Source organism: Podarcis muralis, chromosome 3 (assembly GCF_964188315.1).
Source record: "Podarcis muralis chromosome 3, rPodMur119.hap1.1, whole genome shotgun sequence".
Taxonomy (NCBI): domain Eukaryota; kingdom Metazoa; phylum Chordata; class Lepidosauria; order Squamata; family Lacertidae; genus Podarcis; species Podarcis muralis.
In genome coordinates, this window is record NC_135657.1 from 38960794 (window position 1) to 38985852 (window position 25059).

Genomic DNA, 25059 nt, shown 5'->3' on the forward strand with positions numbered 1-25059 from the left:
GGTCACTACATAAGACAATTATTGCTCCCCTATGACAGTTGAGATCCTGGCCATTCATGTGCATTTTTCATTTAACCATTAATTAATTGGCTACTTGTTACCTCCCAACCTCACATATATTCTCGATTTTCCTTTGACTGGGCTACAGTGTATGGATTGTCCTGGCATGCCCAGGGTGTTGATTCTGTACATTGCTTTTTCTCACAATGCACTTTCACAGCTATACAAGCCCTTCCCCCCGTGACCCTCTCCCCACAGCCGATTAGCAAAATCAGTTCAAAAACACCAGCAGAAAAAAAAGATGCAAAAGAAGTTTGGGAAAATAAACCAAGTGAGAATTAAATTCTTTATTACAAAAAAAGCCATAGATGGTGGTTTTTTTAAAGATATATTTGTTATTTTTTTGTCTAAAAATAAATATTTCATATGGAATCTTGAGATTAGCCAGTGTGGCAAATGTATTCTTTTCTTGCCACATTACAGATAAACAGTAGCACCAATAAATAAAATGATAGTAAATTTTTCTATATTTCTGGGGCGCAGGAGCGGGTTACATATATAAAAATCGTAGTGTCTATTTATTCCGAATCACACATATACATAAACATATATATATATATATATACACACACACATACATATAACCAAATATATATATAATATGTAGATGTATAACCCTTGCCTCAAAAGGAATGTGTAGGGGGAGGGTGTTAAGAGATATTAATTAAATAACTGATCATGCTACTGACTCTGTCAACAACTGAGGAGAGATTGGATGGAGCAGAAGAGTTAAAAATTTATACATAACAGTACAAAAAAAGAGGTACGGCTTATAAATAGTAAAATTAAATATTAACAAAGAATACTGAAAAATACCTAGTTTAAATTATTATTTTTAATTTCTAATTTTTAAAAAGGGATATTAAACAAGTATATAGAACAATGTTTGTCACCTTGCACAGCATGAATATATACATTTCAGCTGTGTGCGTGTGTGTGCACGCACAAGCACACACACACCCCTGCACGCACGCACACGCACGCACACTCACACATGCACCACACTTGCTATTGGGTAGAAGGGAATTTCATAGTGGTTAATCATCAAACTTGCAACAAGTTGATTTTTTGCTTGCCTGGAAACAGACAGGCATTTGGCAGCATTCTCACACAGACCAAATGTAACTTTTATTTTTTAAAAACCCAAACTTCTGAAACTGAGCACCAGGCGTACACCCCACTCCAGTGAAGGCAATTGGAAGCAAGCTTCCACACACACACACACACACACACACACACACACACACGATGGGCACATGGTTCTAGACCTTTGCATTCACAGCCATCCCCACTGAATTAGGAAACAGGTCCGCAATGCGAAATGGATAGCCAGCGCTAAGTGCTGAATCTCTTTGGGGGGGGTGTGGAGAATCCAGAACCTACAGCTACCCCAATGCAAGGGAAGAAGTTTGGATTCATTCCGCCCACTCACCAAGCCAATCAGAGCTGGCCTTACTACCTTTTGAGCAGCCAGGCAGCCACAGGTCCATGCATGCAGCATCACTCAGGTGCGCGCGCGCACACATACACACACACTGAACGCCAATGTATTTTACATAAATTAAATAGGAATAGGTTTTCAAAGGCAACAATGCTGCTTCAAATCTCAAAGAGTCTGCACCACATACACCTGCTTAGAAGGGAGCAGAAGCTGCCCACAACGTCACAGGTGCTGGGTCCAATCCAACTGGGGGGGAAGGGGGGAACGGAAGCACTGCCCTTCCAGGATCAATCCAAGTGCAGGAGCACCAGTTCCACTCACCCACCAAGTAAATTTCATCTAGAACTAATGAATGAGGGGAGGAAAGGCTACCAGTGGATTGTACCCATGTTGCGCTTGCCAAGTCATCAATATGGCCCTATTATCATCAGCACCCATTTGCTGGCTAAGGCCAGGGTGCATTTGGGCAAGTCAACAAACTTCAGATATTTAAAGTACATTGCTGCCACCTCCTTTCCAGATCAGAATGTTTACTTAATACCTAGTGGTTTGGTGTGCTTTGGTGTTTATAGTGTTTTATCTTGCAAAGGCACTGAGCATTATAGCCTGATCTCACAAGAGCACTTAGGCATCCGTTACTCAAAATTTTTGCATTATATCTAGGTGACTAGCCCAAGCTTCTGTGTTGTAATGCAGTCCCCATACCAGTGTTACAATGGAACTCTTGCCAGTTTTAAGAGTTGGAAAGTTTTTTTCTACTTTCCCAAGGTTTGTGCACACATGGTCCCGCACATCGCAGGCAATGCATGTTTATAGTGGCTGTTGACTGAGCCTGATTTTACAAACACACACACACACACACACACACACACACACACCTTTAATTCAACAGCCTTCCCCAACCTAGCTGAGTTAGTTGTAATCCCAAAAAAACTTAGTTGTAGTAAAAACAACAGTAACCACTGGAAAGCACCAAGTTGGGAAAGCTGTGCTAAAGGGAGTTAAACGATTCTGCCAACATCTAGAGAGCCTGAATATATTAGCCACTCTAGGGTGCTACCAACTTTAATCAGGTTCCACATAAGAATGTTCCGAACCTTGTAGTGCAGAAGCATGATGAATGGGGTCAATTTGAGGCTTTCTTTGTCACATCAAGCCAAGTCAGACAAGTGTTTTCTGAACAATTCAACACTGAAAATTCAAGATTCTACATGGCACATTGCTCAAGGTTATTGGGGGAGGGGGAAGGAAAATTTAAGATGGGCACCCCCAAAGTCCAGATGAGAGTTTACTTCAGGCAAATAAACTCATTATGAATTATCCAACGTTTGGTGGCGAATACTTCATAAGTCTCTTGTTAAATAAGTTTCTGTTGCAACGGAACACGTTTTCAAATAAACAAGACCGTGTATTGGTAGGATAGGCAACATTATGCCACCAGCATGATGGTGGAAAGAAATAAAGTTACAAAACTCCAGCATAGCACAAGATGTCTTGGCACATTCATGTTACAACAGATTGAGAATATTAATGAATTCACAAAACGAGAAGTAATCTCTCATCGGATACTGCCCAACAGGCTGTAAATGCCACTTTCCAATTTTGAACCTGTATATTTGTGTGCATATACTCCCCACACAGACACACACTCACCCCCCGCCCCAATCTATTGTACATATATACTTCAGATTAATATCCCTTTCCAGAGATGTTCCATAAGCATCTTCAATGGCAGCTCTGTGCATAAGGATGGCAGACAGCACTGCTCAACTGCCTGGCTATATATACTTGCTTCCGTGTACTGCCAAGCCCCCATATCCTTGATTTAAGTAGCAAAGAGAGGTTGCAAGATTGTAGATCCCAGCAACGCCTGCTCAAGTTGACAAGCACCAGCCACTGACAAGCACCGTTAAGGCCAGAACATAGATCCAGGGCAAAGTTCCTGCAGCAAAGTCAATTCGACAACATACACCAGTGTCCCATCAAAGCAGGCAGGTTGCAAGACAAGTTGGGGCAGATCGTTTTGGAGAGGAGGGAGAGGGAAGTTGACCGAATCCTCAGACCTAGTGGCTAGAGTCACTTCCTTGACCTTTTGACCCATAATATTCCAAGGCCCCAACTTTGGAATCCCCTGCCACCTCCTCTCTGGTGCCAATGTCTCTCCATACAAGACAGGGCCTGGGGAACTGAGCTTGGTGGAGCAGCATGCTTAACAGAGTCAGCAAGAGTATGAAGATTACACTGAGCGCTTTTGGCTGAAGTCCAGTCATCGTTTCTTTCTTACGCCCCAAGTAGCCCACTTGTGTCCACAGCAGTTGAATATATCCAGTGAAGACACCAATAATGTTAGCAATGTTTTTTTTTCTTTCTTAAAACTCAGAATATATATGTATATCTATATTTACAAACATATATATTTTTATTCATGTGAAACGGGAGTCCCAAAACATACCACTCCAGTCTCCCTGGCTCTATTATTTAGCAGCATGAGAAGGAAAGTCTCTATAGAAAACCAGTTCAAAACCAAAAGGTGAATCTTGTGAGGGTCCTCGGGGAATGTTCCTTCCGGAGTCCATCGTCCGTACTCAAAAGTGCTGTGCTCTACTGATCCTTCATTTTAGTGTTCATTTGGATTAGTGTTTTTTGACCAGGCGAGATATCAGGCTCCAGAAACCAAGGCTCTCTTCCCCCACTCCTTTTCTTCTCTGCTGCTCACCGTCTCGGTTTTTCACATCTGTTGAAGAGAATGGGCAGGGAGAAGAGGTTATGGTTAACTGAGGTAACTTAGGGGTGGGATTCTCTGAGGTGATGAAGGCAGTGGTAGGGGAAGAGGAGAACTACAGAGCTACTAAAAGAACAGCCAGTCCCATTGTTCCCCCACATAAATCCATACAAAGCAGGTGAAGTGGGTGACTTGAGATTTGTCTTAAAGAGCAATTTTTTTGGAAAAAAACAACACCACTGCATTTCCATGTGATCCCTGCTCCCAAATAATGACAGAAAACTACTTTCCTCTCCAAACTGTCATACCTCCTTGCACGTCGCAACTCACACACACACAAATTATCCCCTCCCAATCTATATTGTTTTTTGTTTTGTTTTTTTATGTGGAGGTGCAGGCAAACAAAGCCATGAGTGTCTCACGCAGGCAAAAGGGAAACAAAAAATATATATTGTTTGTCATTCCACTCTTTGCCAAGAGACAGTGGTTAGTGCCTGAACACAGCAGCAACAGTTTGTGGCAGAAGCAGGAAGAAGATGAATTTGCTGTGCCCTTTTAAGGTCCAGATTTCATAACCAGTAGGAATGAAAGTTCATCTGAAGCAGCTTTCCACACTCACACAGATATGAGGTTGCCAGCCCCAATGAGTACAGCCTCTCCTCCCACCCGATGCACTGACAAGACACTCTGAAAACCAGCATTTCACCCTGGCACAGGGGAGAACCTAACCATGGGGTGAATAATTTCCAAATCCTAGAGCATTTTTCCTCCTCCTTTGAGAAACCTTCTGAGCCTTAAGCTTCTAGCAAGGATGGTTTTCCAAAGCTGCTCTTTGGAAAGTTTGAGGAAAAACTATAAAGGTCAAGGGCAAGAAGATGCCTGGTTTCTCTCCAGGGACTACTTCTGCAGGGTGAACTGTAACCCAAGAAGAGCTGGCTCCCTTCTTTCTGCAGCAAAAGGCATCCACACTCAGGTTACAACCCCTCACAAAATTCCCCTGCATAGAGAGCAGTGTGTCTCAAACTCCTCCACTAACAGAGAATGGAGCTTCCTGGCCAATCATATCAAAAAGCCCAACGGTATCCAGCTCAACATCTGCAGGCACACATGGTCGACTGCGGATACTGTAGGTCAGTCTTCACCAATCTAGTGTCTTCCAGATGTTTCTGACTAAAGCTGCAACTCTACAGAGTCCCAGCAAGTCCAAAACATCTGCAGGGCACCAAATGGACAAAGCTACTGAAGAACCACATGTGCTATTCTCAGAGAACTAAATGGACTCCTGCCCTTCTAGCCTTGGCTGCAGGGCACCCTTTCTCTCGAGGCAGAAATGCTCATTTCCCAAACGTGAAAACAGGATGTATGAAACCTCTTGGTGGCAGGAAGCTCTGGGATCTCTGTGAAGGGTTGGGTGGTATTTGTGGTTACAAAGTGGATACAGAGATGATGACATCTTGTATGCACTCAGTCAGACTTTGAGGTGGTGCATATCATTGGCTTGTGGCATTGCTTCTCTGCCTATTCTAGTCCATGCAAGTCACTCTTCCAATTACACCACAGATGGAAGGACTCAGTCCTAAGGTGGACTACCGCTGCAAGCCTTAATAAAGATTTTAAAGAGCTTGTCTAGTTACACTCCAGTTCTCCTTACAGCCCTGTGTCTGGAGCAAAGGGGACTTCTATTATGATCCAATAGCCTATATCCTATTATACAAGCACTTGCATCAAAGGTACTGAGCCCTTTCCCCTGGTTTCCAGCAGCATGAAATGAGCCATCTTGCTAGCCAAGGAGCACGTTCTCCCTGTCTTGTCGTCATTCCAGCCCAGCCCTACCATAACACAGGAAGCTTGTGACATGAGACTCGTCCTTTTCCCTATCCATGTCAAGCAGGGGAAAGGAGGGATCATAGAGCATTGGCAACAGAAGCCAGCAGGAAGCAAACTTTCTCTCTCTTGCTCTTTCTCAACTTGTTGGTGTGTTTGTGTGAGCTGCACGCACGTGTGTGTGTGTGTGTGTGTGTGTGTGTGTGTGTGTGTGTGTGCGCGCCCATATGTTTGTGGGTATTTTCTCTCTCTTTCATTCTTCAGGACACAAACCTGCAAGTGCGCTCGTTTAACTCAAGCTGCCTCGACTTGCAACGTGAGTCTGTGAATTTGCAGGAACATTTACAGGTCTGGGGATCTTGTTTGAACAAGTGCTTTCTCCTTTCTGAGCAAGGTTCACAGTGACTGCAAAAAGGCAAAAGGAAAGAGGTCTAAGCTACAGCGCTTTAGCGGGAAGAAATTTACACATGCAACACCCTAAACATTGAAGCAACCCCTGCCCCCAACCCCCACTCGCTCAGCACTGCTCATTCAGAACACTGCTGGCTGGCAGACAGTCCCAAAGGTGTTCCAACACTTACTTGCAACAGCTTAAAGAGAAAGAAACCGGCTCTCTGCAGCTGCACAATTCACAAATCCTGCATTAGTCCAATTGGCCAAGGTAAAAATGGCGAGAGCCTCCTCATGTTAACAGAGGTCCCCAAAACAAGAGTGAAAACATGTTAAATACCCAGTGGCAGCTCCTTCTACAAAGAAAGTCTTGCTAATGTCAACTGGGGCAACAGCTATACCAAAAGGTGGAGAGGAGAGGAGACAGTCTCCTAGATTCAGCTGCTTTGTGCGTGGGGGCCTTAATAATAGTAATAATAATAATAATAATAATAATAATAATAATAATAATAATAATAATCCCCTTAGGGATTGAATCAAAATAGCTCCTTTTCAAATCCCTTTCCTGCTCCAGAACTGCCACCAGATTATTAGCAATGCAGGATTCTGTGAATTGAAGAGAGAGAGAGTAAAAGAGGAACCACCAATATCCAGAAGAGAGAGAGAGAGAGAGAGAGAGAGAGAGAGAGAGAGAGAGAGCTCCTCATACGTTTCCCAGAGTCCTCTAGCTCCTCACTGGTTAGTGTTACCATCAGATCACACACACAGACATAAACATGCATGAATGGCAAGCACCAAGCCCTTGTTGCCAGCCTCATTAACAATGACAGCCTTAAAGGGAAAGCTGAAATTAAGGGAAGCGAGGAGATGGGAAATCACACAGGGGGAATTGCAGGGTGCAGCAACAGTGAAGCAAATAAGCCTGCCTGTCCCTTCATGTTGTTGTGCCTTCGGAAAAGAAAGAGTAATCCCAAGAAGAAGAAGAATCGCTCCTCCTTTTATGCCTCTGCGTCAGACGTGCCAAAGCTGCTACGCTACCACCACCAGTGAGGCCACCCCAGCTCTCCACGAAGGAGTGATTTGGAGAAGTGGGTGGGGAATTGTCTCTTTGTTGTAATTAGGTGTATTGCAAGCAGGTGTTTTGATTTGAGGGGTGATGGGAAGAAATGGGGAAGGGGCAGAGTCTACAAGCACATGATGCAAACGTACAAGTTTTGTGGTTTATACCGGCCTCTCTTGCGCTTTCTCTTTTGACCCTTCCCCTTTCCTCGCTTTGATTTTCTGGAAGAAAAACAAAACAAAAAAAAAGCAGAAAGAAAGAAAAGAGAAGGAAGGAGGAAGAGAAGAAGCGGGAAGGAAAACAGGGAGGGAGGACAGGAAATGGGGAAGGAACTGCCCTGTGGGCTTGGGCGAACAGGAAGCCCAGGAAGAAGAGAAGGCTGGAAAGCCTTTGGCTCAAGGTTTCTTTTTTGCCACCTCTTACTCTAGCCCCCTTCACACCACCAGCACAACCTCTGTCAGGGCTACGGAGCTGAACCATGGCAGGACCCAACAATGTCTCAGCATGCAACCCTGCCACTGGCCCAAGAGATGGGAGGAGCTACTTCTCCCCACATGGAGGCGGGGCTTGCTGAAAGAGGTCTGGAAGCCGCCTGTGCCCAAATGAAATGCACTGTTCACCATCAGCTGGTAAGAGACAGTGCAGGCAGGCATCCTTGATAAAGCATTTGCGCCTTGCCCCGCATATGTCTGGATCATTCTGACACACAGAACTTCTGACCTCAGAAATCCAGTTTGAAGAACTCCAGTAAAATTATAAGGGTGGAATTCAAAGTAGCACTAAGGAGACCACCCATCTTTGCCCCTGATTTGGGGGGCACAGAAGGAAGGAAGCCCCACTGCACTAGCTGGACTTCTTGTGTTGGCTCCCACTAGCACAACTATTTAGTTGAACTCAGCCATAAGTGGTGCTCAAAAGTAGGCAGGCAGCAAATGGAACTGCTGACTAAAATCTCAACCTCAGTCCCTTTGGCCTTACTCTGGAGACCATGAACTCTGGGTCCATTTGAACCCAGCATGCTGTTCCACAGCTATGACTGTCATGTTGCAACTGACAGCAAAGCAGCCAGTTCTGCTATCGCTTTGCTGCTGGGGTCATCCACAAAGACTGAAGCCATAACTGATGCTGGCAGGTGAACAACGATGCAAGAAGAGGAGTCCTAACCCAAAGAACCGGCTGCTGAACTTCTCTTGCCTCTCAAGCACTGCTGGGAACAAAGACCTGCCAAACAGCCTATTTCTAAATGATGAGATGGTGAAGTAGCCTCAACCTAGCTAGTGCTCTTTGGGTTATGGCCCAGTCCTGCCAGAGAATTTGGAGCCACCTTCCTGCAGCTAAGATGAGACTGATAACCTGCTAATATGGGAACTGAAGTCTTATTCCAATATGGGAAGCTGCCTTATAGCAAGCCAGCATTTATTATGCTGACTAGCAATGGCTCTCCAGGGTTTCAGGCAGTCATGTTTCCCAACCCTACCTGGAGATGCCCAAGACTGAACTTCAAACCCTTTGGGTACAAAGCTTATGCTTCACTGCTGAGTTACAGCCCTTCCAAATGTATGTTGATAATGTGAATTGATAGAGATCAGCAGGAATGCTCAGCTCCAACCCCAAGACCCAGGTGGATGTCTGGGGAACCCTGATTCCCTGTGTTAGCAGCAGATCAAGGGAGAGAGGTGCACACAGAAAGAAGCAAGAGCATTTTGAGAGGGTTCCTACGTCTCGCTCCCAAGTTCTACCTCCTTCCCTCCCACAGGCAAGTCCACATCAATGGGATGGGAAGAAGAGGCGGGCTGTGGGGGTAACTGGCTGCATCTTTCCCGGGACTTGTTCAAGCCTGTTGGTTGGCACCAGTTTCTCTTTTCCTTACTACAGGCAGAGTAAGCACCCCCAGATCGCAGCTAGAGCTACAAACAAGACAGAGGGAGTGGTGCCTGCTTGAGGAAAACCTTTCCACAATGCTTGACTTCGTGAAGGACACATTCCCCAGGAGGAAAGCAAAACCAACAGCATCGAGCGCAGGAGGAATTTCAGCTTAACTCAAAGCAGAGTGCCCCATGTTCTGCGAAATTTGCAAAGTGAAGCAAGCCACCTGAAGTTCAGCCAAAGGTGAGGAGTGGAAGTTTCAGCAGAAGGTGAGAGGACTTTGGCTACACGAGCATTTTCTCTCCATCGCAGCAGCACACCCTGATCTCTTTCAGCCACTCCATTGAACAAGATATTCCAGAAAGAACAAGCCAAGCTGAAAGTGCTTTGCTGGGCTCTCCCCTCTTGATGGTTCCATGAAACGAATCCCAAGGAGAAGGTTAGACCATGGTAATGGCAACATAGCTGGCCATTAAGAGTCTCTTTCTTCCTTTCTCCTTTCTCTCTCTGTTTCTGCCTAGCTGCCATACCAAATCAGAGACTGTCCACTGTCCTACTCATGCCCTCATAATGCATGTGTAATTATTATTTTTAATCCAGGAGTGGGAGGAGAAAACATTACATTTGCCCTTGTTCGGTATGGACTGGGAGATGGGTAGAGAGGGATTTTTTTCCCCGATCAACACTGCCGCATTAGTCCACACAAAGCTGAAAGCAGATCGCCGTTCACGTTATAACATCAGCTAGTCCCTTTCCCACAATGTCAAGAATGCCCATCCAATGTCAAGAAGGTTCACATGTCAAGAAGATTCACTTTATTTTATTCTACCCATTGTGATCAATATGCGAAGTTCATTCACATGTAGGTCACCTCACCGCCCATACCCTGAACAGGTTTCTACTTTCAGCTTTTCCCCCTATAGCTGGCAGAACTCCCCTTCTCTGAGAGAGACAGCAAAGCTCACATGCATAGCCTTGGTGTTAGGAATCTATGCAAGCGGCTATGAATAAGTCAGCAAGTTTTCACCCAAGCAGCAAGAGAGAGGCAATGATTTCCAGTGTCCACAACAACAACTGCTCATGGAAGGAAACTTTAACCTAGAATCCATTCCCAAAGGGAAGGAGGGAGGGGGAGATTCTGTTGCTTCATGATTGTTCTTTACCAATTTTGTCCTTGCTATTCTTTACAAATTTCTATGAGTAAGCCGTTTCAGTATGTTATCAGGCAGGAAAGAAGCAACAGTCATCAAAGCTAGGTGTGTGTATGTGTTATCTGCCTACAAAGAATGGATTCAGGGTGCAGCCCTTATGATGGCAATTTTGTTTGTTTGTTAAATCAGTTATTGTTTCCCGTGATTGGAAGGAAAGGAGGGAGGGAGGGAGGGAAATTACCAACACCAAAAGAGAAAAAAGAACTTAAGCCAAGTTACTTACTTTTCTTGTCTAGGTTTCACTTCTTTCTTTGGTCTCTCTCTGTGTGGAAAGACAAGAGAAGAGATATCAGGAGGGAACCAAGAATATATACACAGGTATCACACCCACCCTTTCACCATGTTAAACCAACTCTCCCCAAAAAAATGATTACAAGGGTGCCTTTTCTATCTTTCAGCATTTTGTTTGTGTTATATGTTGTGTGCGAAATTGTTTTTATTCACACTTCTGTAAGCCATCCTGGAATCTCTCAATCAAGGGCCATTAACAAACATTTTAAATAAATTATCGCAGCCAGATGCAAAATAATTCCTGGCCATGATGCTAAGATGTTTCACAGCTAGCTATTGGCATCTAATGGAGTCTCATGCTGTGTGCAGGTATTTTGCCTGAACATGTGATGCTCAAAAGCAAGAGATGGAGGCAGGGGTGAGCATACAAGCTCCTTCCCCCCAGCTTCCCTAGGCACACGGGCTTCCCTTTAGACTGGGAGTGGGGGGCCACTTTCTGCCCAAGGGCCTGATCCTCACCTGGCTATCCTTCTTCCGGGGGCTGCAATACAACAGTGGGCAGGAGCAGAGACAGAAGGGGGTAGGGCTGGTTTCAAAACATATCTTACATACTTTTATATACTGTTGTATATAAAATAGTTCAAAAATATGCAAAAATGAATGCAAAATACGTAAAATGCAGCCTTAGGAAGACTGTGGGAAATGGCAAGGAAGGTCAACATAATTGTCCAATGCCATCACATGGCTGGGAGGTGGGTGGGGTTAGCTAGAAATGACCATTCAGAGGGCCGGCCTGGCAGGCCTCCTTAGGCCCGTGCTTCAGAGGTCACAGAGAGCTGCTTCTGACCTTAATGGAAGCTTCTGAAGAGGGTTTCGCAAGTGTGCTCCATTGAACGCACTTAGAAACCTCCCCACAAGTGGGAGACAAAGCTTAGTAGGGTTCCTGGTTGTGGGAAGTTTCTAACCATGTTTGATTGAACGTACCTATAAACCCTTTCCAGGTGTTTACAACCAGTTGAGTGAAGATCTAAAGGGAAGCCCATGCGGCAACAGAAGTTGGAGGTGGGCGTTTAACTAGGTGCCCCTGCCCCAACTTCGCGAGCACTATGCATTCACGGCTTCAGTCTGCACCATCCTGTGAACATACCTAATTGGTGGCAAACAACCTACAACTATTATATTAAGAACATAATACCTCTATTGAAATATTCTCCTTCAAGCAATCACAAACAGAGGCCCCTCTATACCAAGGCTGTGGACCTTTTTTGTCTTTTCTTTTTTTAAGATGCAACTGTAAAGCAGTCAGTTCAACTCCAAGAAGGTATCCACTCTCACCTGCATTCACATTCTCTGTGCTGCTGGAAGCTCATCCGGCTTAAGTGCTGGCCTTGAAAGTGTTTAATTCTCAGGATCTGAAATGAAAGGAGGGGAAAGAAAGAAGGTAGAGGCTGAGTCTCATTCACCAATCACAACCTCTCAAAACAAAGAGGCAAACAGCACTATGGCAAAACAAAATTAAGATCACCTCACAAGAACCCTCAATCAGCAGTTTGTTAAAAGGGCAAGTCTATACATATTTTTCAATCATCTTCCTCTTATTTGAATTTTAGCTACCAAGCAATCTACTTGCCCACAAAAATGACATGCTTCTCCACAGGTGGGGCAAAGGACCGTTTCTGGAGGCATATTGGTGCCTGGATTCAGGAAGACACAATGAAACATGACAAGCAAGGCAGCTACAGACTCAGGAGACTTTTGGCAGCCACAATGATTTCAAATGTCTGTAGAGCACACATGATGATGAAACTTGAAGTGCAGGTTGCTACTGAGTGCGTGTGCATTTGCAATACTAAGGAAAGAGAGATGTGTGCAGGAGCAAACCACACATGCAGGGCTCATTCCACCAGCCAACTCTATCGAGCCTCTTCTCTCGCTTGTCAGCCGGAAGCAGCCATTCCAGGAGTCTGCCTTAGCAGAAGAAACGGGAAGCAGGGCTCAATCCATCAGCTCTGCTGAATGGACCCCTCCTGCCCCTGGACTGTTTCCATTCCAGCTGGTCACTAAAATAACTATTCAACTTTTAAGAACTGGCATCTGAGTTTGCTTTTCCTCCTCTTCCCTCTCTTTTCCTTTTGTGTTAGATCTTTCAGATTTCACACCTGCAGGCAGGGACTGTCTTGTCTGAACTGCTTGCATGCAACAGACTTTTGGGTGGAGAGCAGGGTACTAATGCTATAAATACTGAGGTTCCCTAGTCCTGCAGACACTAAACTGTATCTCAAAGACAGGCTTGCTAGTGTTGTCTGTTTGGTGAACAGCAGGCTTAGGTGATAAACCCTTCAGCTTGGGGGCCTGTTCCTCTGCCTTGTGCAACAGCACGCAAGGGTGGCACCGCCGAAATGATAACTGGCAGGAATGCAAGCTTAACTCCACACTTCACCAAGGTCATTAGTAGAACTGGTTTCCTTGGAATTGCCACTTGTGGTCTTGGGTCTGTATACCAAAAAACCACCACGGCATTTACGCCCTCTGTTTGGGTGAGGCCAGGTCTAGAATGGCAGATTGACATCTGTAAATGGTAACTGGGGGGCATCAGCAGTCGTTTTCTTAGGCACGGATGCGGATGCGGATCAGGATTCAAGACATTTTTGCAAAGCTGAGAGGAACAGACAGGAAGCAAGTTCTGGCAGAGGCGTATTGGCTGTGCTGTGTGTGGAAAGCGTGCATCCTCACAGTATGCTTTGGCCTTAGCTATTCTTTCCAACCATTTCCCTTCAGGATGACTAAATTCAAAGTAAAAGAGAGAGGAAGCTCTTCCATTTGTCTCTGCATTGTTGTTCTTCCTACCCCTGCAGTGCTTTTGCAACTAACAAGTCAGAACTCTGGCTTGGCCAGTGGACCCTGACCTGGCCAACTTTTGATGAAGAAAGTTCACAGCTCCTTTTGTATGCCACAGTCTGCTGCACTGGGAGATGGGGTTGGAAGATACAGAAGCCAAAACAAGAATTAAGCAGAAGCCAGAGTGAAGAGGGGCCAATGGAGCTGAGGGGATCCCTGTCTACACATAGATCCCAAGTTTGTAGCTAACGGGTTCCCTCCAGATATTGCTGGACTCCAGCTCCCTCCAGTCCCAGCCAGCATGGTCAATGGTCAGAGATGGTGGGAGTTATAGGCCAAGAGCATCTCAAGGTGCAGAGGCTCCCCATCCCCAGCTTTTCTATGAGACTTAATGGGGACAAAAAACCTCAAGCTCATCCAGTGCAAGGGGTAGTGTGTAAGCTAGATTGGAGTGGGCAACATATTCAGTCAGGGAGTAGATGGATTCTCCCTATTCAAGCTGCTCAAAAAATCACGGACACTCCAGCTGGGCAGCCCAGCAGCTGAGTGAAGGGCAACAATTCACACGCTGCTTTTAGACCAGCTAGCTATTTCTCAAATTTGAGGGGCTACCTGATCTAAAAGCAGCACATGAAAAGCTACTACTACTACTACTACTACTACTACTACTACTATTATTATTATTATTATTATTATTATTATTATTATTATTACTATTACTACTACTACTACTTATAATACCCTATACCCGGAGGTCTCAGGGCAGTTCAGATAAAAATATCACAGTATATAAAATTAAAATAAAAGCAGTAACCCAGTAATACCCCCCCCCCAAAAAAGAGCCACATTTCTCATTTAGCTGCTTGGTACCCTTCCCTCGAGAGGAGAGGTCTCTGTAATGCTATAGAAATCACGAGGTCAGTTCCCCCATTTTCTGATACAAGGAGTCTCTTGTGCTCCTTTTGACTTCACTAGCACTCCCTAGCAAGTAAAATCGCTCGAGGAAGGAGTGCCACCCGGCAGGCAAAAAGCAGAGCAAAAGTAAGAATAATAAAGAATCCTTCCACTCCAGTCCTTCGACAGCCGACAGCAGCAGTAGACAGAGGAGGCTGATAGATGTGGTTCAAGAGCTACCAGCTGACCATTCCTGATTTAGATAAACCACCCGTGGTCCTTTGTGAGGTACACTGAAGGAAACAAGCAATGTCACCTCCCCCTTTGCTCTGCTCCCCACCTCCAGTTCCTTAGCTAGAGCCTCACCTCCATGGTGACATTGTATGTCGATGTGGGTACGCACTCCAGCGCCTCGTCATTACAGCACCCTGCACACCTCATCAGGGGCACACAGGATGGCTTGAAAATGTATTCCACCTCGTCAGGGTATTCTTGGAAAATATCCACCATGGTCTCAATTGTCCTGCAGGCACTGCGCTCAAAGACCACCAGAAATGAGATAACTACAAAAAAACAAGAGGTGGGGGAGGGAGAGAAATTAGGAATTAAGAACATCTCTGTTTTGCACTGTGATCGTTCGTAAGCTGTTTCAAGGCAACGTAGGAAACAGGGCTGTGGGTGTGTGGATTAATGGCTCTGCACTCGGTGCTCTTTCTGCCTAGATACCTTTCCCATTATCTCATGGGCTCACTGAAACATGCTGTCAATAAATGCATTAGTTCAGTTAAAAAGCACTTAAACCCAAGGAGATACAGAGTAGAACAGGGGTTGTAGAAAAGCAAGATAGGGCCAAATCACTGGCAGGTTCAGCATTTGCCCGTTTGAATTTTAATGAGCTAGATATTCTGAACGCATTTGCAAGGCAGAAACTAAAGCGAATCGTGAGCCTCAGAAATCAGAGCAGATCTCACAGAGGACCATGGCAGACCTTATTAGAGCAGCATTCCCCTGAAGCTAGTGGAAGTGGAATGAGGAGTTTGACGCACTCTGCTCAGAAACCAGTTTACCAAACCCAGTTAACTCAGCCCAATAGCTCACCATATGAAAAACAAAAAATCCACTACAAGTCCTAGACATTGTGCATTTCAGGGCCTCTCTTAAAAATTGGCATTTTTCACAGAATAAAAGGCAGCTGTTGGGGAGAACCAGACATCATCTCCTAAGGAAGCACTTCTGCGGTGGGGATATTTTCCTGGCACTCATCACAGAATGTTTCATCACAAGGAAAATGTGCTTTTTCCTTCAACTACAATATTAGGCTTATTGCGATTGGCATGGAAACTGGAACAGCAGCTATGCAAGTTCTAAAGTCACCTACTGGATACTTGTCCATCACTCAGGTAAACCCTTAAGGTAAAGTAAAGGAAGGAATGACCTGCCATTTTGCAAGCCTTTCAGAAAATGTTCAGGTTACTTTTTTCGGAGCTGTGCTCTCACTCCGTCCTCATTTCAGCACTGGAGTGCTTGTGTCCCAGGATGTTCCTCCGCCCAACCCCACCTGGCAAAGAGCAAAGAAGCTACCAGCACCCTCCAACAAGGCTGCTTCCATACTTTACAATGAGACAGGGTGTATATTGGTATGGCATTAGCAAAATTAATGCACTTTTCCTTCCCCCCCCCTTCCTATTGCTTGTGTTTCATGCTCTATACAGTGGTACCTCGGGTTACATAAATTTCAGGTTACATACGCTTCAGGTTACAGACTCTGCTAACCCAGAAATAGTACCTCGGGTTAAGAACTTTGCTTCAGGATGAGAACAGAAATTGTGCTCTGGAGGTGCAACGGCAGCGGGAGGCCCCATTAGCTAAAGTGGTGCTTCAGGTTAAGAACAGTTTCAGGTTAAGAACGGACCTCCAGAACGAATTAAGTTCTTAACCCGAGGTACCACTGTACTTTGTGTGTTTGCAAGAAGGATCCTACCTGACTTCCAGTATTGGGGGAAAGCTTTAGCCTGGGTCCAACCCGTCATCACCATAAGCTTTAATAATGTATTTCATTATCCAGACCGGTTATTAGACTTGTGTCACCATTTTTTATGAATATAAAAGGAAGTGTTGCATTCGAACAGTACTGAAGACATGAACAGGGCCACAAATATGTAGCTAGTAGAATGGAAAAGGTGCAATGGGCTGAGGTGCACCCATTTCAGCTGCAGATTTTCCATGCTATACAAACATAGGAAGCTGCCTACTCGATTTCAAGAAATTATACACTGCTTTATGTTGGAAAAGATCACCAAAAAAAGTGAGCAAAGGTATGTGCAAGCAATTTAAATTATAATTTTTATACTATTATCCCATTGGTCAATCTAGCTAAGTATTGTTTACACTGACCAGCAGTCCAGGGCTTCGGTTAAGGGGTTTCCCAGCTCTACCCAGACACCCTGCAGACAGAACTGGTGACCTTCTGCATGCAAAGCAGATGTTCTACTACTGAGCTGCAGCCCTTCCCCAAAGACCTTGTGCATATGCCAAGAGAGAAAAACTTAACCAATTTCCACACACACCAATTTCCCAATGTTCCCAAGTGCACAGCAGAGCTCGGACTTGGGGAGGAAAGGCTGCAGAACAACACAAAAGGAACACATGCAAGCGTGCAAAGTCCTCGTCGCAAGATTGTGCTGCATACTTCCAAATACACTCCCAGCAGCATGGGATTGTTCCTTCTTCCTCCAGCGTGCAATTGCTTTTTTAAAAAAGCTGTTAGCAGGGCTCAGTTCACAGACACAGCAGATAGCATCTGACCCCAGCTTTCTTGCCTTCAGATCATACGCCTGTGCCGTATGCAGAGTCCCTGCAGTAGTGAGGTTGATAACCCGGTGTGATAACAAGCACAAACTGCTTGCATCATGGAAAAAAAAGGGACTCCGGTAAGCGTTTCTGAAGAGCCCTGAACCTGTGACAAACCTGCATAAAGGTTGTTCCATCGAAGCAGTGGAGGTGCAGGGAGGGAGGGAGGGAAGAAAGGAATGTACAGAAGCTGCCAGGCTTTGAGCTCAGGGCTTCTCAATTAATTGTCAAAAGTTAATTCTCGGTCATGTGGAGCTGACAGTGCCACAGTGCTGCTGGCAGCAGGTATAACTAAGGAGGAGGCTCCGCCTGGGATTTCTATGGGCTGCCCTGCCTAAGTGCCTATTAAAGAGGCAGTTGCTCAGGAAGCAAAAATGCAGAGTACTGACTGGCAGCGCTCATGGAGGAAACGCAAGCCCCTTCATTGCTTTCGCCTCCCCCCTCCTCTGCCCAGTCCAAAGTCTGGAATCAGCCTCTCATATCCTTTCTTGCCTGGTATGGGGCCACCTCCTTCTCCTTCCCCTTCAGAGTGACCTTAACCTTAAAATACAGCTATCTATAAACTGGAGAATTAAACAATTCAGCGCCTGGGAAACTTGCAGGCATGCAGCCAGACACGTAACCACATTGCTGATTATTCACACCTTTCCTAGCATGAGGCAGCAAAGAACCTGTTAGGGTAAAAATAATTTTTCTGCTCAGTATGCGTCTGCGTACAGTGGACCCTCCGGATACGGACTTAATTCGTTCTGGGGGTCTGTACGTACCGCAAAAAGTCTGTATCTAGAGGCGCCGCTTCTGCGCACATGCATGGTGTAATAGAGTGTTTCTGCACATGCGCGCATGGCAAAACCTGGAAGTATATACTTCCGGGTTTGCCACGTTCGCAACCCCAAAGTTACATTACCCGAAGGTAATGTAACCCAAGAGCCCACTGTAATATATGTATATGTATATGTATATGTATATGTATATGTATATGTATATGTATATGTATATGTATATGTATATGTATATGTATATGTATACGTATATGTATGTACACACACACACACACACACACACACACCAGTGCCAAGCAGCTATGGGCACAGAGACAGAGCATCTCAAGATCCCTTCCATCCATGCTGCAAAAACACAAAAGCCAGCAGGTGTGGGGTTTTTTTACAGAGTATGCAAAGTGGTAGCAATTGAGTTTGTTGATTTATTCACTGTTCTTACAGGAGCAACCTCTTCACCCCCGGTCACATCAAAATTCATCAAAATCTGGAGGGCTGCACTTAATTACACAGGACAAAATGTGCAACGGAACATGTAATCTGCATATCACTCAAAGAAATACGCCAGGTGCCCAAATATAATCAATAGGCATCGTGCTCTCCTTTTTTTATTCTGACATTTTCACCTTTAAATGGAAGGGGGTGAAGAGAGGGGTTGCCTAGCCTCTAAGAATCTTGGAATCTCAATAGACAGCCACATCTACAGCACAAGAAGCAGAAAGGTAAACCAGCTAGGAGCTTCCAAAGAAAGTGGCCTGACAGTTTCCGTTGCCTACAATGAGTTACATTAAGATGAGGAATAAGAAAGGGAAACTGTGTGAGTTTAAATAATTTTGAGAATTAGTGCTACTAAATTCTAAGATATCAATCCCAGATGGCAGAATCAGGCAGCTTTGTGGAGAAAGTGATGCACAACTGGAAGGAGAGAACATGTGTTGTAGAGTCCCTCATTTGTGGCTACACATACAGTTGCGGTGCTTTATAGATAGTGCATTATGATAAATTTCATTATTAATGTAGCAGAGTGAATCTGCAGGTGAGCTTTAAATGCAGTTGCCTGAATCTAGCTCAGTGACTGTTCCACATAGTGATCAAACACTGTCACAAGAGATTTCCTATAGAAGCTGCCACTTTAACTGGCTGCTTCTTGAGCATCTGCACACGAGAGGCATGTTCCAGTGTCTTTAAACAGCATTTGAAATGTAATCAGGATAAACCTACAAAACCAGGAGCCTGCTTTTGACAGCAATGCCAACTTGGCTGGGCAGTTTCTGTACACAGCATTCTGTAGAACTGAAATCAGGCCTAAAGCTAAAGGATGAAGGAACCCAAACAATTGCTTTGTGATAGAATAGCATCAACGATGAACCACAGCTTGACCCTCTGCTGCCATTGATATACCTGCAGCTCAGCATAAAGGGCTATACAATCTAATGAGCAATCACGGCAGCCAGAGGTTTCCCTTATATGCATACTACAGGGAGGAAGCATTTCCCCTGAAAGCAAACGTGTTTTTTTGGATTCTCTCTGCGCTGGTCCACGTATTTCAAAGGTATGTAAATTCTAAATTCTACCTCCACTGTCAGAGGTAATACGTCTCCGAATACCAGTTGGTGGGAATCACAGGTGGGAAAGTGGGTCCTGTTTGCTGATTTCCCACGGGCATCTGGTTGGGAGTAGGAAGCCAGACAAGATGGGCCATGGGCCTGATCCAGTAGGCTCTTCTTATGTCTGCATGTTCTTATGAGGTCTGATCTGGCCCTGTGTGTGGAGCTGCCCCTGTCTCTGTCACCCACACAGGGACAACCCAGGGCCTGCACACATACAATCCTATGCAGCATAGGCCTAAATATGTCCATTTGATCCTCCACAGAAAATCAAGAGATCAACCCCACGGCTTTGGCCTACCCACACAGAGTTGTATATATACAGGCTCCACAGGTGGCGGATACCCTTGTGGACAGCAGAAATTAAACCTGGCGCCCTTACTTCCGAGTATGCATGCATAGGATTGCGCTACAATTTACTGTACTCCTAAATCACGTAGACCGACAGCTAAGTAGTCGTTGGCCAGGAACAGTAAAATACAAGTGGCTATCCCCAGAATAAATCATTTTAATCAATGAAGACCAGTGTATGCCTAAGCCCATATAAAACCCCAGGGGAACAAAGTGATCTTTCATCCCCAAACCAGTACATGCTCTGTGAATATTAAGGAATAGAGGCTAAGCATGAGTACGCAATAATTGGGAAGAGAAACTCAGAATTCCGGTCCTACTCCTTCCTCTAGAACTCAACAATTCTCCTCCCATTTAGTTAAAACAAACCCAGAGAGTAACAAATGTTCAACTGTCCCACCAGGAAAAGAAATCCAGCGACAATATAAAATGGGTCCGTTGTTACAAACTTGCTCTCCTATAAGCCTCTGGCAATGCTCCTCTGGTTTACCCAGCCAAAAGAAATTGTTGCAATTGTAACCTACTGTGGCAAGATGAGAGGCTGCCCCCTGGTGCCCTGCACTAAGAACAGCAGCCCAGTGCCACTCCCTGAGTGTCCCAAAGCAGGCAGGTGACATTGCCGTTGCAAAAGTGGTACATTGCAAACCTGGAAAACAGCAATTTGGTGATCTCACTGTGGGTGGAGACTGCACAGCCTAAAGGTCCAAAGTTTGCATCATGTATTGTTAAACTGAGGTCCTCACAACTAGGAAGTAAGTCTTGCTGAGGTGATTCAGTCACCTATCAAAATAAGCTCTGCTCTCTTTACTCACTAAATCCTCCTCTTGGCTCCACCTCTTCGCCCAATGCTATTCCTGCCTCCAGCATCTCTCAACCTTCTCTTTTATGAAGCACATTCATGCAAGATATAAGACTTTTGCAAGGAGCAGGGAGCTGGCTGCTCCTTCTCTCTCTCAAGAGGCTTGTTGTGAAAAGGCTGCACTCACTTCCAGAACAAGACCTAATTGCCCAGCACTTGCTGAAAGTCTAATGACCAGGAAAGTCAACATGGTGTCCATCAGATGTTGTTGGACTGCAACTCCCATCACCCCTCAACATTGGCCAAGCTGACCACAGCTGACGAGAGCTCTAGTCCAAAAACATCTGGAGGGCAGCATGTTGCGTCCCCCTGGTTCAGAAAGCAAATGCCTTCAGACCCACCACCACTACCCTCCAAATCGGTATAGTCACAACATCCTGGCCCCAGAAGTGGCTGAATTGCCTGTTCCAACATCTATAACGTCAGACGCGCTAAGGAGCTTCTAGTTACCCTTTGCCCATTTTCCCAGCTATACTGGACTCTGATCCCCAGCAATGTATTGACTGGAAAAGTTCAGCCCCAATGCCCTGCCTTGTGCAGAAAATTAAAACACGCCCACACACCACCACATGCGTTTTCCCTCCTCCCAATACAATGACAGTGCCATCGTGTGCATGTTTCCTCCAAAGTAAACCCCACTATGTTCAGTGACGTTTGTCCCAAGGTAAGTATGCCAAGGATGGCAGCATTTGAAAAGATGGCCACCTTCTGATAAGTTTCACTGCTGCTAAGGATAGAGAGGGAAATGACTGGAAAATTATCCCCTTTTAATTCCCTAACTCAGGTTTGCCAGCGGCATGATCTTTGGAAGACTAACACTGGTTAATAGTTTGGTGTCTTGCTTCTGTGTCGGAACAATACAACCTGGGTCAAAGGCTTGCCAATGGGAAAGATGCATAGGTGCCCAGTGATAACAAATAAATGCCAAACCTTCCACAGAAACAAATTCCTCCGTACTTCTTCAAAGGGTTGCTGAGAATGGGGGGGGGGCATTAATTTTATTTTTAATTAATTCAAATTAAAGGGCAAGCATCCTGGAAACTGAAAAATAAGCTTCAGAAAATATGTTTTATAGGGTTTGGTAAAACTCAGGGTTTCACACTGTCTGTACTCCAAAACAAAACAATATTTTTCTTAGTTAGAGCAATTTTAATGGGGGGGGGGGAGACAAGCTGGGATATAGTGAAGCTAAGGCAAGGTTAAATCTGGTCGTTAACTGTTCAAATTGTATTTCCCATTCCTTCCTTTTAATATGTGTGCTTGATCCCCCACAGTTTATACCCATTTTCCAGAAGGTGACAGAATTAATGAGGCTCCCCCCCCCCCAGCAGCCCAGCAAATGGATCCAATCCACCTCCACAACCTGCCATCCTTCTCCCATAATGTATCCGCACCCACCATGCCAATTAGAGGAGCAGAAGGAAGACAAGCCACTTACCCTCACTCTGTTGCTTTTCCCCATCTCCCTGGGCAGGAGCAGCCTGCGAGAACTGTGAAAACAAGAGAAAATTCATCAAAACACAAAAATACTGTTAACCTGTCTCCAGAAAAAAATGCTTTTAAACAAGGGAACCAAGTTGCTTCCCAGGACTCTACAGCAAGGCAAAATCAAGACACCATTTTAAACGGTCATGGCTCCCCCTGCAAAGAATCCTGGGAAGTGTAGTTTTTTATGGGTGCTGAGCATTGTGAGGAAAGCCCTATTCCTCTCACAGAGCTACAGTTCCCAGTGATCTTTAGGTTGTTAAACTATTCTGGGAATGGTAACTCTGTAAGGGGAACAGGGGTCTTCTAACAACCCTCAGCGCCCTTGACAAACTACATTTCCCAGGATTCTTTGAGGGGGGCCATGATACTACAGTTATGATAAAGCGCAGATGAGGCCTGCCATAATTTGCAGCATTACTACAAAAATGTTGATGGCAAACAGTTGCAAGTCCACAATTCTTTTCTTCACTGGGAAATGAGACATCCTCAAAGGAACGTGTCCGAATTATCAGCTGAAACACTTCTGGGGTACGGCAGGGCTGCGTGGAATTCTTTCTTTCTTTTCATTTGTGGGGCGTATTTCTCCAGTTTCCACAGTGAAACACCCACAGAGACCCTTCTCTTTCCCTCAGACAGGAGGGAAAGTGGGCTTCAAATGCCCAAACCCATCAGGGCAAGGAAAGGGCAGGGGGGAAGGAAGGCCCAAGAGAGCCAAGTTCCACAGGCCCCGTCCGTGAAAGGAGGGGAGCTCAGGAAGAGAGATCTCACAGAAAGCTCTTCTCCCTGTCACTTTAACAGGCAACAGAAGTGCAACTAGCTGCTCTCAAGGCATTTCAGATTATTAAGGTCGAAACACAAGAGAGCAAAGCTGAACTGGGGAGCGGGGTGGCTGAGGAGAAAACAACATTGGTGACCTTCTAGCGCTGACATGACAAATATGCCACGAGATTTGTACACGTCCCTGTTCCATGGAAAGTCAGTAGAAGGTATTTCGAAAAGGGGCCTGCCTGCTACAAAGCACTCCAGGAGCAGAGCGCAAAAGGGAGCTGGCAGAGCCGTTAAAGGGTCCACAATCAAAAAAATGTCCCCTTCCTAGTTTCGTAACAGGATGGGCATGGCGTGATGCAAGGCAAATTTGGAGAACAAGTGTCCCTCAGGTTGGAGACTCTACCTGTGCTACATCTGCACAAGAGTGGTGGCTCCTAGCTAGTCTCAGGGCCAGCGTGTGGTGTGGTGCTTCGCCTTGGACCAGGACCTGGGAGACTAGAGCTATAATCACCATAAAGCTCACTGGGTGACCCTGGGCCAGTCACTTTCTCTCAGCCTAACCTACTTCACAAGTCTGTTGTGAATATGAAATGGAGGTAGAACATTCATGCTACCTAGAGCTGCCTGGAACAAAAGAGGAATATAAATATAATAAATAAATAGTCTTAAACGCAGTATCACAAAATGTTGGGTTGTTTCCCCACAAGTCTTTGAAATTAGATGTCCCATTAAAATCGGATAAGTGTTAGTCCTCACCATCCCTGAAAGTACTTCCATCTTTTTTTCTCAATCACTCCATCGCAAAGAAGCACCTATCTCACATCTAACCTGCCCAAGATACGCTCTATAGTTCTTGTTATCAGAGAACTGTTTAAATGGCATTCTTCAAAACCAGCTCCTTTCTCAAGTGCTCAAATACTAAAACCCTTAGGAAGTCACTATTAACAGTCCTGGTTTTCCAGCTAAGCCATTCTCTTCGCTGGTGTCTATGTGTTTTGGGGGGGAACGTGCAGCGTATATATACAAGCAACACACAATTTGCAGGTTGCACGTTTAGTCAACAAATTAATTTCTATAGCTGCATGAATGGAAATTTAGCCAGAACAGTGAAGAAGGATGGCACAGGTAGACAGCAGGTGGCCATATCTATATGCAAGCAGTTTGCACATTTATTTTAGAGAGAGTAATGGGGGTTTAAAATTGAGGAAGGGGGGAAGTATTCACATAAAATTTCCCCTTTGGTTTGCATTTGCTACTAATATGCCTCCAAGTCTCTCGGTTTCTGTCCCAAAACTTCAAGGAATTTGAGTGATGCTTAGTTTCAGATCTCTCAGTTACTCAGCCAAGGTCGATAATCCAGTTTCAGTGAGGAGAGAAGGCCATCAGGCCATTCCATTAGTGTCAACAGTCCTGATCTGCAGATAATGGATAAGAACCCACAAAGGTGGCTGCAGGAGAAGCGAGAGGAAAGCAGCAGAAGATGCCCGGCCTCTGCTCTTGAACAGCTCGGCTGCTGAACTCACATTTACACCCATGAAATCTAAGCAGCCTAAACTGTGTGTTGGCCAAGTGGACAGAACCACCTGTTCTTAAACAAAAAGAAAACTCACAACTGGCTGGCTTTCTTAGCAAAGAGAGCTTGGTAGTCAACAGGCTACAATGTTAAGAACAGAGGAAGGTTTCTATTCAAAAACAGGGAGCGGTTTCTATCCCAGTGTGAAGGTGATGACAACAGGTATAACCATGATTTGGGAGGAAGAAGTCACACCTGAACCCCAGTAACCAACCAAGGCCAGCAGGCAGCTGGAATATACTCAAGG

The 25059-nt window shown here is 45.2% G+C and overlaps 1 protein-coding gene across 4 annotated transcripts in view; it reads right to left on the reverse strand.

Annotated features, from left to right (window-relative positions):
• Positions 1-332: 332 nt before the first annotated feature.
• The window catches only part of VEGFA (vascular endothelial growth factor A), a 30281-nt gene continuing 5554 nt past the window's right edge, over positions 333-25059 (reverse strand). Inside the window, exons 2-8 of one of the 4 annotated variants that reach the window (XM_028724343.2) lie at positions 22422-22473; positions 14904-15100; positions 12141-12217; positions 10798-10836; positions 7647-7718; positions 6321-6452; positions 333-4235 (exon numbers count right to left, since the gene is read on the reverse strand). In XM_028724343.2, the coding sequence (XP_028580176.1) occupies positions 4214-4235; positions 6321-6452; positions 7647-7718; positions 10798-10836; positions 12141-12217; positions 14904-15100; positions 22422-22473 (591 nt within the window). In that variant the 3' untranslated portion in view covers positions 333-4213. The remainder of the gene's footprint in view (positions 4236-6320; positions 6453-7646; positions 7719-10797; positions 10837-12140; positions 12218-14903; positions 15101-22421; positions 22474-25059) is intronic. The other 3 variants (XM_028724348.2, XM_028724347.2, XM_077925669.1) reach the window with 3 other exon arrangements.